Source organism: Parasteatoda tepidariorum, chromosome 7 (assembly GCF_982258835.1).
Source record: "Parasteatoda tepidariorum strain Cologne lab strain chromosome 7, Ptep-v5.0, whole genome shotgun sequence".
NCBI lineage: Eukaryota > Metazoa > Arthropoda > Arachnida > Araneae > Theridiidae > Parasteatoda > Parasteatoda tepidariorum.
Window position 1 is genome coordinate 64117025 of NC_141761.1, and position 16974 is coordinate 64133998.

At 29.0% G+C, this 16974-nt stretch overlaps 2 protein-coding genes across 8 annotated transcripts in view; one reads left to right on the forward strand and one right to left on the reverse strand.

The window, feature by feature from the left end:
* LOC107451273 (ferredoxin-2, mitochondrial) overlaps window positions 1–16974 on the reverse strand; it is a 59416-nt gene that overhangs the window by 10950 nt on the left and 31492 nt on the right. For all 7 annotated transcript variants that reach the window (XM_071183361.2, XM_071183364.2, XM_071183365.2 and 4 more), the window contains exons 4-6: window positions 13760–13847; window positions 7376–7428; window positions 5314–5418 (exon numbers count right to left, since the gene is read on the reverse strand). In XM_071183361.2, the coding sequence (XP_071039462.2) occupies window positions 5315–5418; window positions 7376–7428; window positions 13760–13847 (245 nt within the window). In that variant the 3' untranslated portion in view covers window position 5314. The remainder of the gene's footprint in view (window positions 1–5313; window positions 5419–7375; window positions 7429–13759; window positions 13848–16974) is intronic.
* Window positions 1397–2552, forward strand: LOC107451265 (uncharacterized). The gene is made up of 2 exons (XM_087168819.1): window positions 1397–1545; window positions 1676–2552. Exons 1-2 carry the CDS (start codon window positions 1397–1399, stop codon window positions 2550–2552), a joined length of 1026 nt encoding a protein of 341 aa, XP_087024945.1.

Consider the following 16974-nt stretch of genomic DNA (forward strand, 5'->3'; position numbering starts at 1 on the left):
CAAAGATTGCAAAAATTCTTACTAAGGATTTTAATTGCAATTTAAATGCCATCCATCTTACAAACGGAAGATACAGTGATTCAGGTGAAGAGGTTCTTGGAGAACTACTCAAAGCACACTTCCCTGGATCTCATCCTGTGGAGAATGAACATCTACATATTATTCCTACAACTACTTGGAGTAGGAATGACTGGGGGGCACTAAGATGGTGGTTTCTTATGAGAAGGTTGTATGGGCATTAAAGTCGTTTAAGTCATACAAGTCACCAGGCATGGATGATATCATACCAATGATGCTTATTCAGGGGGTCAATATACTAGCCCCTACTCTATGCAGGATTTTTCGATCCTGTATAGCATTTGGGTATATATCTCACTCTTGGAGGAATACCAGGGTAGTTTTCATACCAAAAACCAGGTAAGGAAAATTACTTTGAGGCTAAATCTTTCAGATCAATCAGCCTCACTTCCTGTCTGTTGAAAGCTATCAAAAAGCTAATTGACAGATACTTCAGAGACACTGTACTCATAGATAGGCCACTGTCCTCCACACAGCATGCCTATCAACCTGGCAAGTCAACGGACACCAGACTATACGAGCTCTCCTACCTGCTTGAGAAATCAATCACAGATAAGGAGATTGCGGTTACGGTATTCATTGATATTGAAGGTGCATTTGATTAAGTCCCTCTTGAGACTATCATCAATGCACTTAAGAACAGAGGCATAAACTCAACAATTACCAGGCGGATAACTAACTTGCTATCCTCTAGGTATGTTTGTTCCTCTTTACTAGGCGCAAGCATGAAAGTGCATGCAACCGCAGGGTGCTCCCAGGGAAGGGTTTTGTCCCCTATCCTATGGTGTATGGTAATGGACTCCTTGTTAGTTCGGTTAACTGATCTTGGCATTCCCTGTATCGGGTACGCTGATGACGGTGTTATTGTTGTCAGAGGCAAACATGGTAAAACAATCTCTGATATCATGAATAATGCACTTCTAGAAGTAGCTAGATGGTGCTCTGACTCAGGCCTATCTGTTAATCCATCCAAGATAAACTATGCAGCCTTCACACGAAAAAGGCAACTTGGCCTAGGTAATGTGTACTACCTGGACTATAAATTGGAACTCACGGAGAAAGTAGAGTTTCTCGGGGTTTATTTTGACACCAAACTAAATTGGGGTTATCATCTTGAATACAATACTGTACCAGCAGGGCCAGGAAGATTTTCTGGTCTTGCAGAAATGCTATTGGTAGAACCAGAGGATTATCCCCCAAAATAGTTAACTCGATATATTCAATGATTATTAGTCCTATCATCACTTATGGCGCAATGGTCTGATGGTCGAGGACTAGATTGAGCTCAGCAAGGTCTAATCTTAATAGACTACAAAGAATGGTCTGTGTAGCCCTGTCAGGTTGTCTTAGGACCACTCTTACAGCTGCTCTAGAGAGCTTACTTGGGTTTCTTCCATTGAATCTACGCATTGAAGTTGAAGCTCAGAAAGGCATAAAGCGTCTTATGCACCTTGGCCTATGGAAAGAGTATTCCAAACACTTGTCATGGGGACATCTTGTCTCACAAGTGGTGGATATACCCTCTTTTAACATGCCTAGTGGCTACTTGACTAAAATATGCTTTTCACAAGCCCTTTAAGATCCATTTTCCTACTAGAGAAGAATGGTTTAATTCTCCTTGGTGGCTTAAAGGCAAATGTCTAATATGGTACACTGATGGCTCAAAGATTGGTGCTAAATCAAGAGCAGGGATCTGTTGCTCCAATGATGGTACCAAACTTCACTTTCCTTTGGGAAACTATGCCACTGTTTTTCAGGCTGAGGTCTATGCCATTATCTTGTACTGTAAGATATGCTTAGACAAGGGATATCAAAATACGACCATACGCATCTGTTCTGACAGTCAGGCTGCTCTCCTATCACTGTCAAGGTGTAAATTCACCTCTTTGTTAGTGTGGGAATGCTTCACGGTCCTCTGTGACTTATCCACTCATAACAAGGTATCCCTGCATTGGGTACCTGGACATATGGGAATCGGTGGAAATGAGCTAGCTGATGAAGAGGCACGAGCTGGCTCTAATGCAATTTTCTGGGGCCCTGAACCTGCACTGGGAATTCCTCCCACCTCATTTAGGGCGTCCATTTTCAAGCTCTATGGTAAAATTGCCCATGAGCAATGGCACGCTGCTGACGGTCAGAGACAAGCTAAGGAGCTAAATCGCGACTGTCCTAAAGTACGTCAAAAAGAGCTTTTAAAGCTTAATAGAAATAGTCTAAGGAAGATCATTGGTCGTCTTACTGGACACTGCATCCTCAGAAGACACCTATACATAATGGGAATAGAATCCAATTCTCTTTGTCGGGGCTGTCATCTTGAAGAAGAGACATCACAACACATACTCTGCGATTGTGAGGTCTATTCTGCTCAAAGAATTGAGCATTTAGGGCAACATTGTGTCAACGCCGGGAAACTGCAAAACGTTCCTGTAAGGTATCTGCTGAATTTCATCTCAGCTATAGGGCTTTCATGCTAATCATGGTTCGGGTACAATAGACCTCTGGTCGACGTGCCTTGCTCGTCAGAGCTGCCCAATCTTTAAATCTAATCTACCAGAAACGTCTATTTACCAGATACTTTTTTACAATCATAATAAACAAATCACTCTTCCTTTTCCAAAAAACAAATTTACATTTGTAGTCTTTTAAAAAATATAATAAAAAAAACTTTTCTACTTTCTTCCTGCAGCCTTTCTGATACCTAAATATTTATTCTGCTTTAAAAAGCACACTAAAAGAACTGTTAAAAAGACGAGAGCTGTTAAAGAAAGAGAAACTTGGTCAGAATAATAAATTATGATTGGTAATGAAGCTGAATATTAATAGGGTTTGAAATAACACCAGCTTCTACTTAAATTATAAATGTTTTCGTTAACAAAATCTACTCAATTCTGTTCCTTGTCTTAGATTATTATTTTTATTAAATTGGATTTATTTACTTTTGGAATATGAGGCTTTCCTTTAATGTTTTTTTTTGTACTTAGTTGAATTCCATGCCAACTGAAACCAGTATTGAATTTTTAAATTGTAAGCAATATCCTTGTATTTGGTATCATTTTAAAGGAAATTTGTTGTAATTTATGAATTCAGGAGTTATTTTTAGGAGTTATGTATGATTATAGTAAAATTTATCATAAATCGTGAACATTCACGATTTTGACTTATTCTGCCAAAAAAAGCTGTCTATTTCAAAGAAGAATAAGTTATTAAAAATATTACAATTTTACATATTGTTTGATTTATATTGTAAAATAAACAGTTCCAGAGTCTAATTATACAGTGATTTGCATCCAAAAAACATTTTTCTTATTTTTTAAGCCAAAAATTATTTCAAATATATATTTGCCCCTCAGTTACAATTATTCGTTTAAGTTTATTTTATTCATTACACAAAAAACTATTAACTTAATAACTGGTTTAATACAATAAAATTTATTAGTACAACCATGTTAATTTGGATTTCTGAAAAAAAATTAAACATTTTAAAGTTTCTCCAGGGTGCATAGCCAAATCTTTGAATCAAAAATAAGCACTTTTTAAAAACTTTTCAAGCACTTTACAAAAATTTTCAAACACTCAAGAAATTCATATTCAATCAATGATATTATTGAAAAACAAAAACTTTTTATAAACAGTTTTAGCGTAAAAAAAAAACAAGAAACGGGCGTAAATCGAAACAATCAGTACTTTCCCACATCACCGAGTGAATTCAACTTGACCTTGCACTCAGAGCAAAAGTGCCCTTACCCCCTACGTCAAAAAAAGTGTTAGAAGTAAAATAAAATAAACAAGAACAAAATTAAAATAAATTAAAAAGAAAAAGATTTCATAAGGATCTGATATTCTCTATCCGAATTGGAGCACTCGGATTTCGGTTTCAAGTGTGCGCGCACGTGCAAGTCATAACGTGGGTAAGTCCCCGTGAATGATTACGTAGCAAACTCCCCATTTTTCGTGAAATGCGTGGGATCCACCAGATATCACTGAAGGGGGGGGGGAATTATACGGAAAAAAAGCACTTTTTAAAAACGCCAGCTGAAAAAAGCACATTTAAAAGCTTTTAAAAACGAAATCCCCAAAAAAGCACCTTTAAGTACTTTTTACAAACGCTACGCACCCTGTTCTCATATAACAGAGAGAATAAAACTAAATGTTCCCTCCGTTACACAAAATGTAAACAAAGCTGATTGGTTGATGCTTACTAAAAAAGAACTCTAGGAATGTATACAAGTGCTAATGCATTCTGATTCTACTAGTTTTAACCAGTTTCTCCAATGTAAAACCTTAAAATTTCTTAAAAAACTCCCAGAATGGAACTAAAGATAAAGCAATATATTTGAACAACAAAAATGCAAAGTATGCACAGGTACACCAATTCATACACTTGTTAGGAAAAATGTCTGAGAAAAAAATTGTGACCCAAGGTCCAAAGACTCAGGCCAAAAGCCTGAAAGTTGGCAGCTCTGATTTTTAGATAACTTGTAAGATATAGTTCTACTCACAAGGGAAACTAGGGAAGTGTGACTCGCCAATTTTGAAATAAACTAGTCGAATGTATGCCTTATGAGGAATAATTTTAGGGGGGGCAACATTAGTTTCGGCCCATAGAAGGTCCTGTGAGAGATAAAAAATAATTCAATTCATAGAAAAATCGGTATTTTATTACTTCAATGCAGACTATTAGTTATTGTAATTGTCTCATACTTCAATTAATTTGTAATTAGTTGGTTAATTAATTAATCTGCCAATTAATAAATTAATTAGCAAATTAATTAATTACTAATCACTTAATTAATTGATTTGCAATTACATACACCAATTAATTTAGAAAAAAAATTTTTAGAAAAATTTTAAAAATTTAATGTCAATTTTTTTTTAAAATTAACTTATCAGGTTTTTCTGAAAAACTACAGATATATAAAATTTTTGAAATCAATTTTGACTATAAATACGCATTATATAGTACGTAAAAGTACCACAAAATTAATTGGAGTATGAGATAATTACAATAACTAATAGTCTTCATTGAAGTAATAAAATACCGATTTTTCTATATATTGAATTATTTTTTATCTGTCACAGGACCTTCTATGGGCCGAAACGAATGTTGCCCCCTAAAATTATTCCTCATAAGGCATACATCCTACTAGTTTATTTCAAAATTGGCGAGTCACACTCCCCTAGTTTCCCTTGTCAGAGTATAAGAGAGATGTAGCTTAATAATAAAATTTAACTTACTTCAATGTTTTTCGGGGATGTGACCATCAACTGCCATGTTGACAGTTCCTATAGGAGTACAAAAGAGTTTGCCTTCAAATTCCTTCGTTATGGTTACTTGACAAGCTAAAACAATTAGAGTTATTGAATAATTAATAAACTTGTTTCAGATTTAAAGAAAAATTCACAAAAATCAAGAAAAATCTAACTTTTTTATTACAAACCCTGAATTTAATAGAACTCATTGAATAAGGGGGGAAATTCAATACTTTCTACAACTGATTTCTAGTTTCCAAATAGTTGGATTTCTTGCTTCATTGTTTCTTAACCATAACCTTTCAATTTTTCAAAGAAGTGTAATCTACTCCTGCTATTTTATTCTTTTTGTTTAAAATCAGCAGAAATTCTTTCTTTGTTTTAAAACATGCAAAACTCAATAAATAAACAAGATCAAATCGAGGAAAATACCATTAATTTACAGTTGCACAACTTGGGGGACCAGGGCCACAAATAGTGCTATATGTATCTATTTAGTGAGCATTTATTTTTTGAGCTTTATTATGACTTTGACAAATTAACTCAATTACAATTGCAATTTAATGAATGGTTTTAGTTCGAAGATTAACAAGTTGAATAAAATAAAAGATAAAGTTATTTACTTTTAAATTAAAATATTAAATGTTGCACTTCATAAATGGAGAGTCATGTGTACAAAGAAGCAAACTGATATATTAACTATCCCAAAAACTTGGTGAAGTTTTAATGAACTGGTTTTGTAGGAGCAGCATCATCCAATTAAAAAAAAGGGGAAATAAAATTTAAAATTTTGTAATAATAATAATGAGTTGTGAAAAAATATGTTTATTTTAAAATGAACAGTTTCCTTCATAGTTTTTAATATTTCATATAAATTTGTAGTTTTATAAAATACATTTCATAAATATATGTGCTAATCAATTAGCACAATTTTGTGAAAATACATTTACTTTATAATCTGTGTCCAGCTCTTTTAAGTACTGTTTTTTTATGCATTAGTAGCCATAAAATAATCTAAATATTTTTTTGTATTTAATTCAAGTGATTGAGCTGACAGAATTACTCCTTTTTAACTTCAAACAAAGCATTCTCTGTTTTAAAAAAAATAAATACATAAAAAACAAATAAAAAAAATCAGCCTAATGACAAAAATTTGATTTTTAGGAATTTTTTTTATCATTTTACTAGATTGATTTCATACTTTTAATTAAATACAGAGGTTCATCCACACATGAAATTTAATAACATTACACACAGTATCAAATAAATTTATTTCAAAAAGAGTATTAGTCCATATATTTATATCATAAGCAACACTTGTTGATTCAATATTGTTTAAATGACATAAGTGAAACAATTTTGCAATGTGTTGGCATTGTAAAACAATAGCAATTATAAACAAAAATGGAAAAGAAAGAAAAGAAAATGTATGACACAACTGCATTAATTTTTAGAAAGGCGGAAATACTCACTAGTCACTTTGTAAAACACATTTACATTTCAATTTTAAAATTTTGTTCATTGCATCATGTCATTCTGATTTAATTTTAATAATATCTTTTTTGCACAGTTAGATTTTAAGAAGCAAAATCACTAACATTTTAAATTAATTGTTCTGACACAACTTAAGAGATGTCTTAATAGTTTGAAATGATATGCTTAAAAGTTTATAAGCAGGCAATATGACAATCAGAAAACTTTTTTAATTATTTTACTTAAATTGAAAACAGCTTGCAACTTTACTTAAAAACTATAGAAGCGAATTCAACTTACAGTTTCTTGAAACACTTAATAGAAAAGAAATGGGCAAGCATTATTTATTTAGTTTAGTATTTTGCTAAAACCAATTTTAAGATTATTATCATTTTTGTGAAGAAAAAAAAAGTGATATTTCACCTGAGTGTTTCATATAGTTTTTGAAAGGGTAAGTATTTTACTTATAACTTTTAATTACAAAAATTATTTTGTATTAAAAAATTGTATTCTGTACAAAAAAAATATTTTAACAAAATATTTTTCTAAAACAAATATATATTGTTATACATACATAATCTGGAGTTGGGTTTCAAAAAGGCAGCTTTATCCAGCATATCTTGTTCCCTATCATATATAATATTACATCAATAATTTAAAAAAAAAAAAAGAATATAATGTACGAAATAAAAGATGTAAAGAAAGATATATGGAATTATGCAGCACCAATTTCTTCAGTATTAAAAAAATATTTAAACATTTAAAATCAACAAAAACTATTTATAATTCAGTACAAAAAAAACTGAAACAAAACAAGCTAAAATAAAATGCATGATACTTAAAAGAATTAGAGAACTGTAATTAATATCAGAAAGGAAAAAAAAGAAAATGCAGAGTCAAAACTTTTGAATTTTACTGATTTCTTCTTCCTCTATAAAATTGATAACACACTGTGGCAGTATTTATACATTACAAATTTTTGTTGTTAATAGCAATCTACATTAAACATTAAAAAAACTACCTCAAGAAAAAAATAAAAAATACTACGAAAAAATGACATATTTAAATCTTAAAAAAAAGATCTACCAGATCTAAAAATTCTGGGTACAATAGACCTCTGTTCAAAATGCCTTGCTCCTCAGAACTGCCCAACCTCTAAGTCTAATCTAAATCTTACAATTCAGTGAATTACATTATGAATCTAACTTCTGTTTCCTTTAAAACACCCTTGGCTGGTTTAGACTATTATTTACAATATTTAACAGAAAACAATATTTAACAGAAAATAAAATAGGTAATTTATAAAATTTGCTTCCAAAAACGTGTGTCTTATTGAACAAAGAAGTTCTATTTTCCAACATACTACAGCAAAAAGAATGAAATTTGAAAAAGAAAAAAAAAAGCTCAACTTTCTGTGGTAACAAAAAACTTCAGGTTTTCCAAATTATAAGTAAAATTACATTAATTGCATATTAAACTAAAAAAAAAAAATACTATTTAAAGGAATTATTATATAAAATAAAATGTACATTCAATAGAATTATAAAGATATTCACTAATTTTATTTTAAGTGACAGGACTTTTCTGTTAATTAATTGTTTCAAAATATCAAAGGCCAATTAGGAGAAAATGCATTTCCACATGTTATGGAGAGAAAGGAAGGAACTAATGTAATGTCGTAACAAAAGAATAAGCAACCAAATGAATAAAACAAGATTCCAGGGCATCAAGATGAGCTGATATAACTGAGGAAATAATTGAAGTATTTCGAATATCGGAATTGAATTTATATCCAAGATTTCAACAAAATGAAGCAATTGAAGATTTCTTGATAATGGGCATATCTGTCGAGTTCGTTAAGTCAAAATTTTAAAGCTTGTTTAGTTGGCCCAAAATTAAATGCCCCAGGAATTATCAAAGCTAATAGGATCTTTAAGAGACTAAAATTTAATTTTGTTCACAGGCCTGAAAATGACTTAAAACCAAAATGGAAGAGGACATTAGCAATGTTATAACAAACAGATAAGTTCTCTGTAAAGACTAGTAGAATCGAAGCATTTAGGCCCATTAAGTTTAGTAAGAGCTAAATGAACTAGAGAAGGGTTAAACCCACAGTTAGCAGCAAGCGAGCTGAGGAAATTAAGTGAGGAGTTTAAAAAAGAAGAGTCAGAACAAAGGTTAAGTGTACAGAAAATGAAAGCATGAAATGCAGACATTTTCTGACAATTATGGTAATTAGAATTAACAAAAGGGGCCAAAAAAGGCAAAATATTTATTATACACAGATGCGAAAAAATGATCAGGGTATTTAGTTACAAGAACATTTAAAATGAGCACATAATTAGTTTTCATGTCGAAAGTAAATAGAATGTTAGGGTCAACCAAGTAGACAACAGAAAGTAACTCTGGAAGATCAAAATCATTGTCCTGTCTACTAAGATAAATTTATAGTCAACACTTATTTTCCACCATGAGAATTTGAACAATTTAAAATCTTATTCTTTGAAATAGTATCTGTTAGAATCGTATAGTGAAATGTCAAAAATATCAATCTGAAGAGAATGTCAGAAAGAATGGGAGAGAGAAAGGGTTGCGTATGGTTAAGCCTTCAATTTGTTCATAGAAATCACCATTGAAGTGAAAAGCAGTTTGCTGAATACGAGAATTCACAAGGGAGAAAGCGCTTGAAACATGTCAACTCTTTTTTCATATATGTGTCTTTTTGAAGCAAATGAAGTTTTCAATCAGGTAATATCTTACCGCTACAGTTTCTTGGGATTATTTACTTAATATATAATACACTGTTTAACATTCGAATTTGGTTCAATATTTTTTAATCAGAATATAACATTTTTTAAAGTGTTTCTCTAATTCTAAATGTTAATAGGCATTAAAATAATGACTTTTCAATAACCCCTCAAATGAAGCAAATGAAGTTTTCAATCAGGTAATACCTTACCACTACAGTTTCTTGGGATTATTTACTTAATATATAATACACTGTTTAACATTCGAATTTGGTTCAATATTTTTTAATCAGAATATAACATTTTTTAAAGTGTTTCTCTAATTCTAAATGTTAATAGGCATTAAAATAATGACTTTTCAATAACCCCTCAAATGAAGCAAATGAAGTTTTCAATCAGGTAATACCTTACCACTACAGTTTCTTGGGATTATTTACTTAATATATAATACACTGTTTAACATTCGAATTTGGTTCAATATTTTTTAATCAGAATATAACATTTTTTAAAGTGTTTCTCTAATTCTAAATGTTAATAGGCATTAAAATAATGACTTTTCAATAACCCCTCAAATGAAGCAAATGAAGTTTTCAATCAGGTAATACCTTACCACTACAGTTTCTTGGGATTATTTACTTAATATATAATACACTGTTTAACATTCGAATTTGGTTCAATATTTTTTTATCAGAATATAACATTTTTTAAAGTGTTTCTCTAATTCTAAATGTTAATAGGCATTAAAATAATGACTTTTCAATAACCCCTCAAATTGCTATTTTAAAAATTCTGTAATTATTGAAATGTTAAATGGGTTTAAGTAATTTTAAGCTGTACAAAGAGACTACTTCAAACTTTTGAAGTAACTGATCTACATCATACAACATATGAACATGGTAAATATGCAAGGAAAATTTAATTAATTTTCTTTCTTTTTAATATAATTCAAGAATCCTAAAATTTTTATATAACAAATGGGGTATATTTGATTACTTCAATCATTTTTGCCTACTTATAAATGGTCCAAATTCAAAAATCAAATTTTTGAACTGCTTAGTGGAAATGTGTAAAAAAAAAAGTGAAATTCAGCTGATTCAAGGAAAAGAAACATGCCTGTAATTTTCTTGAATGATTATTCAATTTTAAGAATTTTAACTTTTTACAAATCGATTTCTATAAAGTTGATAAAAATATGAAAACCATATTACTCACGTATTACAATCTTATATTATACTGAAAAAGTGTTACACAGTGGCTTAAAAAGAAAGAAGTTAAAGAAAAACACAAAAAAAGAAAAAATAAATAATGAAATTTAAAAATAAAAAAAAAGTAGAATTCACTATACAGTAGAGTCTCGATAGTTTGAATTTCGATTGTTCAAGTTAATAAGTTTGTTAACATGAACAAAAATCAGTCTTGCTCCCAAATAAAGACCAAGGCACACAGACCGTGGAAAGATTATTATCATTTACAACAATCACTACAGCTGAATGTTGAAAAATGAAATTACAGTTAGTGATCACTCATGAAAATGATTTGCCTCTATTCAGCCAGATAAAAAATTTCCAGGTTGCAAAAACACTAAATGCACTAAACAGTGGTAAACGACAGGCAACGTAGTGATGAACAATTAAAATTTACAGATGTAGTTACATTGTAGAAATGATCAAGACTCTATGAATGCAAGAGGACAGTGAAGAGGAGAATTTGGTAGATTCCACGCATCGAATGAGTCACAATTAGGGTATTGCTGCTATAAAGTCGGCAACGGCATACATAAAAAATGAGCCTGGGCAAACTCCAGCTAACAAAATGCTACTACAACAATGATGCGATATTGCTGCACAAAAAAGGAGCTACGTATTTAAACAAGAAACATTTGACAACTATTTTAAAGTACAATGAACCTGAAGAAGTAATATAATGAATAATGAACTTAGTGTAATGCAGAAAATGCACCCTAATCTTCTAATGTGAATAAATTTTCTTTAAATATAATATATTTTTCAATTAAATACGGAAATTTAAAAATTGCTTTGTTTTCATTTATTTAAATATTTATTAAATTTTGTGTTAACGATTATTCGAGTTTTCGAAAATTTGTGGTAAGCTCAATCTTGTCCACCTCAAATAATCGAGACCCTATTATAGTTCTGTCTACGCACTTTATTACCATCATCCATTACAGCGACTTTTCCATTGTAACAACCAATATATCAAGTGAAGTGAACTATTCCACAGATGCTTTATTACTTTAAAGCTCCCATTCATTACAAGTCTGAACTGAGTCGCTTGTTCTAATATAGCAACTGAAATTTAGCTTCATTTTTTCCCTCAAAGATTATTTTATAAATGAGTTTCCAACATTTTAATTCTATCAAAACTAAATATTTTCATTAACATAATACTTAATTTAGCATAAGTTTAAAAGAAATTCCAAAAACTATTGTTTCTGTTAATGTCACTGCACCTTAATTTGGAATTTCTTGAATAATTTTTTTTTTTTTTTTTTTTTTTTTTGCCAAATGAGGGAAGAGTTACAAAATTCCAAAATTTTTATCTTACTTGGTCATGATCTACAGCAATAAGTTAGAGAAATATGGTTTACTTCACTGTAATCAAAATCAAAAGTGTATATTGCAATATAATGAGGAAATTCGCAACAAGTCCAGCAATCATTCATTTAGGTTAAAAGAATGCATTAACAATCTTTAAAAATTTCATTTAAAAAGCTAGAATACATGCATGATTATAGTTTGAAAGTTATATTCAATCTTCATGTGAAATGTTTCAGGGTGGTTTATTTTCAAATAAAAAAAAAATTATGGATTTTGTATTGATCAGAACAGATGTTATTTATCGAAAACAGCTTCCCAGGAAAGATTCTTATTTTAATTTTTTTCTTGGCAGAAATTTATTATTTAAATAATATTTTTATGTATATTTAAGTAGCAAAAAAAAGCAAGTGATATTATTATAAAATAATATTGTTTTTTACCTAATTCTAGCATCGTTTTGTCCAATTTAGTCTAGTATTTTATTATTATAGTATATAAAAATTACTTAACTTTTTGTTTGGATGACTGAGGTTGTTATTTCATGTATTGACTTTCTTAGGAAAAAAACATATAAATAAACTAAACATAGTTATAGTCTTTTTCCTTTAAATTTCAAAATAATTTTTTTCAGATTCAATAATTATTTATTTAGAATGATGAAGAAATATTTATTACACATACATTGTGCATAGTAATTTTAGAAGAGATAAAATTGTGGAAATATTTTAAGAACAGCTTTTTATTTAGTCGAGTAATTTAAAAGAGTATATTTCCACTTGTTCAGAGCATTATGCTTTATGGATAGTATTTTTCCTCCAATTTTATCATTAAAAAAGAAAAGATGGATGGGTCAAAGTAAGTAGCTCATAAGAAAATATAATTCTGAATCAGAATTTCTGATGTCTCTATATTATAAAATATGCCATACCAAAGCCAATTTTGAAAAGAAAATTGTAAAAACTTTTTAAAAAATGCTTGTTCCTTTCATTCATTTTCCGCCTGTAAAATTTTTTTCCTGTTCTCTTCTTTCTTCAGAAAAAAGCCAACTTTAAGCAAAGATGCTTTATTTTCCCCATAATTAAAAATTTTCAGAAATTAAAAAATGCAATACTTATAAAGTTTTTGATTGCGGACTTGAATTCATATAATCGATTACAATGTAAAATGGTTTTAAAATAATTTGATTATCATTGGTCAACATATCACAGGAAAATAAAACAATTAAGTGATTAAACAGACAATTTTTTTCTCCTTTTATCCATGTGTAAAGGGTAACACCAATTGAGATTTTAAAAATCTTCTTTGAATATTACTTTTTTTTAAATAGTAAAACACATGCTGATGGATTTCTAAAACTAAATTAGTAAACTCTAAAGACAATGTTTTTTCTTTATAAAATTTTACTAAAACATGCTATTTCTAGTTTGCCATAGCAAGAACAACAAATTGAAGTTCAACAGTATTAGAAATATTAAAATTAAAACAATTTTCTGCTACAGCAAATTAGTCCCAAATAAAAATAAATAGTGATTAAGCACCTAGCTTTAATAAGAAGCATAGATACTATTGAATACTACAAAAAAAATCTCGTTATTATTATAAGGGAGCTGAATAAAAAGAATTAATTAACATACAATTTTCAAACTGACTTACTCATCAAGTGGTTCTTCTAGTACACCTTCCAATTCATCATCCACATACATATGACATGTTGTGCATGCCCTTGAGCCACCACAGGCACCTGATCAAAATATTTATTTTGATTAAAGTTAACATAGCAAGAATATTAAAAATAGCTAAAAAGTTATTTTTTATTATTATACTATTTTATTCACCTTATTGTATATAACTAATGAAAGTTTATTAATGTATTTAGAAGGTACATATTTTCTGTTATTATTTTTTTAATTGATACTTTAAGAAATAAATACAGAAAGAGTTAAGAGTTTTGTTTCTAAAACTATTAACTTAATTATTACAGTCGACAAGAAATGTATGTTGAAATTTTTATATTTCTGCTTAATATTAAATATTTTTTATGGAAAATTTGGATTTAAGTATCTAAAGTAGAGTTCTCCCTAGGAATAAAAAAGGGCATGGTGCTTCCTCACAGAAAAGAGCACTTAGAGTTTTGAAAGGGCAGTCACTCAAAACTATGAATTTATCAAAATGTGTAATATCATGTAATAACTAAATTGAATCCTCAACAATTTTAAGTTACCGTGTTATTCTATTTCATGTGCGCATTTTAAAAAATAATTATCACTCATTTTCTAAATAAGAGAAAAATTTGTAGTTTAAAAATAATAATTAAGGCATACTAAAAGGCAATCTCTGTGCAAAAAAAGTAAAAAAAAAAAAAATAAAATAAAAAAACTAAAAAAAAAGTAAACTAAAAAAGAAAATTAAAACAGTTTAAAAGATTTTTTGAAATGATTTATTCTGAAAAGTATTAGAAAATGAACGTTTAGGAGCATTTTTTGTAAGAAAAAAGGTATTTATTTAAAAAATAATTTTAAAATTTAAAATCGCTTAAAAATTTATTAATATTATACCCTTGAAAAAAGAGGAACTTATAAAAATTTAACCAGTTGAGAATAATCCTAACTAAGTAAATATTTGTAATAGTAATCAGAATTAAACCTATAAACACAGATATTTTTTGTGTGTAATTATTATTTCAACAGTTAATTACATTTTTTAAAAAATTTAATATGGATTAAAAAGCAGCAACTTTAAAGGATAGTGGCTAATATTTACAAAAAGGGCAAAGAGGGTACATTTATAGAATCAAAGGGCAGACATGGCAGGCTGCCTTTCTAAAAACGCTGAAGGAGAACACAGTTTAAACAAACAAAAAAATCTAGTGAAAAATGTAAACTTATTTTTCATCTAAATATAAAAACAGGTGATGCATTTAACAATACAGCATTTAGTATAAATTCTAAAAAATATCATAGACATTTGTTGCAAAAATATAAGCTTAAACTATGCAACTGTAAAGCATTCACAATATTATGTTGTAAATATAGCAGTTTATAAATTACTGTTTTTTTTTTTTTACTTACAAATAAAAAAAATTAACTTTACTAGAGCACACAAAGAATCATTAGTGCCTTATGCATCCCTAAGCCCTTGCCATATCCTCACAGGCACTATATCAAAGTTATTCTTTGTAGGTTTTGATACCAATTTTGATTCATGAAATTTACCATAAACAATAGAACATTGATTATCATACATAAATCAACTGAAATCATTGATCAAATACATAAATTAACTGAAACAAAATCCAAATTGGTTTTTCGGACACATTATACTTTTTTTTCTCCTCCTTTTGCACTAAACTGCTACAAAAAATCAACACCACATAGCTTAAGCCATTCATCAATATCCATTAAATATTGTAGCTAATTTATGAATACTGTATAAGAATGTGAAAACAGAACCTATTTATTCATTAGAAAGACCCTACTACAATTTTGTAAATATTTCATCCTACTTAAAAACATAGGAGTATATTATAGTTAAACAAATTAATTATGATAATAAACTCTATATCCGCATTACTGATTTCAATAATAATAATTAAAGAGGAGGTTATTTCACACACTTATAAATTAGGTCAGCCTAATTGAAAATGCACTTTAAAATATTTGTTTAACAAAGAAGTATTTTGGCTAAAAACTATTTTCTGTAAGCAGGAAAAAGCCTTTCTAGTCATTGAATATAAATAATGTAAAGGCAGTTTTAAAATAAAATCGAGACAACAGAGAGACACTATGCATGATCATAATAATATTAAAATATAATACAGCAAAACCTCTTGGGAGCAGCCACTCTCCCTTCCATAGTATATTGATTGTCATTGGAGGTTGGTTGTTTTGGGGGGTTTGAAGGTTGGTTCATTGTCTTCAAAATGTTATCGAAGGTTCATGATTTTTTTAAAGGGTTTTAACTTCAGTCAAGTATAATTTTCTTTGTATGGAAATGGCTCCTGTTGGCTTCATGAAAACCAGATCAATTAATAAATTTTAGTGTCAATAAAAAATATCGCTACTGATATAATAATGTGTAAAAACAAATGTAATGATTATGAATGATAGAATTACTTTAAATAAATTATTATGTTTTTTGTTTAAGTTTGTATTTAATTTTAAATCAGGAAACTTAGTTAGCATTAAAAAATGAAAAGAGGTTTGTTTGTTTCTAATGCTCAGTTTTTTTTCTAAAATAATTTTTTTTTCTAATTTAACTTTCAACTCTAAAAAAAAAATCTTTGACAGCCTCATCTTTAGTGCACTTTCACTGCCTCATGAAAGTGTAGATCTCTTTCAAAAATCCTCAAAAAGAGCAATCTAAATGAAAGCCTCACTCAAATATTTTGAATACATTTTAATATATTTATTTTGCTAAATTACATTTGTTGATATTTTTTTGAGTTTCTTTATTTCATCTTTTATGCATTTAGTGCACAGGTTTGTATGATCGTTTTGATGGTCTCTTCTAAAAGCTTTTTTCAACACAAAGTGTAAGGAAAAATTTCCATACCTCTAAAAAATGGTCATAAATAGAGGTTGTTTTTCCAGGAGGTTGCACTGTATATAGGGCTATTATAAATATCAATATAACTACACACAATATAACCACAATATCAAGTAATTGTGGGTCCAACTCAAAAATCCTAAAAATTCATTGAGTAAAATTATTCAAAAAATTTATACATATCTTTATAAATTTAAATCAATGAAATTTTCAAAACATGATATTCTAAATGAATTATATGCAGCATAATTCAAATGAATAATTATATGTAAGTTTACTTTCATCTCTAATCACATTTATTATTCTACCAGAAAAAATTTTTA

What these genes read in the sequence shown, in the direction of transcription:
- LOC107451265 (XM_087168819.1), top strand. Translation starts at nt 1,397, where the DNA reads ATGGTCTGTGTAGCCCTGTCAGGTTGTCTTAGGACCACTCTTACAGCT. An exon ending in CACCTTGGCCTATGGAAAGA is followed by an intron (nt 1,546 to 1,675) that starts GTATTCCAAACA and finishes TTTTCCTACTAG; the next exon opens with AGAAGAATGGTTTAATTCTC.